This window comes from Penaeus vannamei, chromosome 21 (assembly GCF_042767895.1).
Source record: "Penaeus vannamei isolate JL-2024 chromosome 21, ASM4276789v1, whole genome shotgun sequence".
NCBI lineage: Eukaryota > Metazoa > Arthropoda > Malacostraca > Decapoda > Penaeidae > Penaeus > Penaeus vannamei.
In genome coordinates, this window is record NC_091569.1 from 29,630,395 (window position 1) to 29,632,894 (window position 2,500).

Consider the following 2,500-nt stretch of genomic DNA (forward strand, 5'->3'; position numbering starts at 1 on the left):
TGAGGAAGCGGAATGGTCATCTACTCAGAGGATTTGATAGGAACTACCTGTTCATCTGTTCATATATGTATGCCTATATACATATATGTAAATATATACATTTATATATATATATATATATATATATATATATATATACATATATGTATGTATTTATGTATGTATGTATATTCATATATATATGTATATACATATATATATATATATATATATATATATATATATATATATATATATATATATATATATATATATATATATATATATATATATGTATATATGTATGTACATACACACACACACACACACACACATATATATATGTATATATATATATATAATATATATATATATATATATATATATATATATATATGTATATATATATCTATATATTTATTTATCTATATATATATATATATAGATAGATAGATAGATAGTTATAGATATAGCATTTCTCTATCCTGCTCCTTTCCTTATTATATATATATATATATATATATATATATATATATATATATATATATATATAATATATATATATATATATATATATATATATATATATATATATATAGATAGATAGATAGATAGATAGATAGATAGATAGTTATAGATATAGCATTTCTCTATCCTACTCCTTTCCTTATTGCCGGCTTAGTTTCTTTCCATCATTATTTTATACTTAATTCCTCTTTCATTCCCGATTGCATTTGCATTTTGTTCATTAATGTGATCGTCTCAATTAAATTACCATTTATACTAACGTTCACATTTGGGGAATTTGTTACGACTGACATTCACAATTAAACTCCCTCCCTCTTCTTCGTGGGTCATTGCCTTCAATTGTTTTTTCTTTCTTTCTTTTTTTTCTTTCTTTCTTTGTTTTTTTTTCTTTCTTTCTTTTTTTTTCTTTTTTTTTCTTTCTTTCATTCATTTTCCTTTTTTTTAGATACGCAATAATGTATTCTTTCTTTCTTTCTTTTTGATTCTTTTTGTATTTTCTTTTATTTTTCTGTTTCGTTTGTCTTTTAATCTAATCATTTTCCTTTCATACGGACACATGGTTTGATTTTCTTGCTAATTTTGTTGTTGTTGATTTTTCTCTTTATTTTATTCGTTTTTTTGTTGTTGTTGTTGTTTTCTTAACAATACCTTTATCATCCTTACTATCATTACTGTAATTATCATTGTTGTTATCATCATTATTTTTGTTATTATAATGATTGCCATTATTATCATTATCAATATTGTTATTATCATTATCTTCGTAGTTTTGTTATCTTTATCATAATTATTCTCATTATTATGTTTAATATCATTCCTATCATCACTATGATTATTTATGACATCATCAATATATTTTTAGTAAATCAATATTTTATAATTTTTGTGCTTTCTCTCCCTCCCCTATTCCTCCCTTTTCCCCTTCCCTCTCATTCCCTCGTTTCCCTCCCCTATTCCTATTCCTTCCCTCCCTTTCCCCTCACCCCATTCCCCCCTATCCCCTCTCCTCCCCTCCCCCCCCTCCCTTCCCCTCTCCCTTCTCCTCGTTTCGCTTCGCCATCCTCCTCCTTCACCCCCAACCCCCACCCCTCCCCTTATTCCCTCTCCTCCCCACCCTCCCCATCCCCTCCTTTCCCCCAACCTCCATCCCCTCCCTATTCCCTCTCCTCCCCTCCCCTTCCCTCCCCACCCTCACCCTCCCCTCCCCACCTTCCCCCTTTCCACCCTCTCCTCCCCTCCCATCCCCTCCCTTCCCCCTCCCTTCCCCCCCACCAGATGAGGCAACTACGGGCGCTGAGACAAGGCAATTCGACTTTAGCCAACGCTCCCGTAGCCAATAATTTCCGACCCATCCAGACGGCGCATCACCGAACCATACGGACCAACATTCACTTCACACTCGACAAACAGGTGAGTGTGAGCGGTGTGATGCGAGCGCGTGATTGTCGTGTCTGATTTGGTAATTAAAGAGGGGAAGGGAGAGGAGGGAGGGGAGGGGATAGGTCTAAGGGAGGGGGAGGGAGGGAGAGAGCGAGAGAGGGAAGGAGAGAGGGAAGGGTGAGAGGGATAGAAGTCTAGTGGGAAGGGGGAGGAGGGAGGGAGAGGGGGGAGGAGGGGAAGAAGAGGGGAGGGGAGGGGATAGAAGTCTATAGGACGGGGGAGGAGGAAGGGAGAGAGGGAAGGGGAGGGAGGGAGGGAGGGAGGGGATACAAGTCTAGGGGAAGGGGAGGGAGGGAGAGGGGAGGGAAGGGGAGGGGAAGAAGAGGGGAGGGGATAGAAGTCTAGGAGATGGGGGAGGGAGAGAGGGAAGTAGATGGGAGGGGATAGGATAGAAGTCTAGGGGAAGGAGAGGGAGGGAAGGAGAGGGGAGGGGAGGGAGGGAGGGAGGGGAGGGGATAGAAGTCTAGGGGAAGGCGGGAGGGGGAGGGACAGAGGCAAGTTGAGGGGAGGGGATAGAAGTCTAGGGAAAGGAGAGAGGCAAGAAGAGGGGAGG

General features: G+C 38.6%; 1 protein-coding gene across 1 annotated transcript in view; it reads left to right on the top strand.

The window, feature by feature from the left end:
• LOC113802696 (carbonic anhydrase-related protein 10) overlaps positions 1–2,500 on the top strand; it is a 247,497-nt gene that overhangs the window by 202,917 nt on the left and 42,080 nt on the right. The window contains exon 7 of the mRNA XM_070136313.1: positions 1,783–1,917. Coding sequence (XP_069992414.1) covers positions 1,783–1,917 — 135 coding nt within the window. The remainder of the gene's footprint in view (positions 1–1,782; positions 1,918–2,500) is intronic.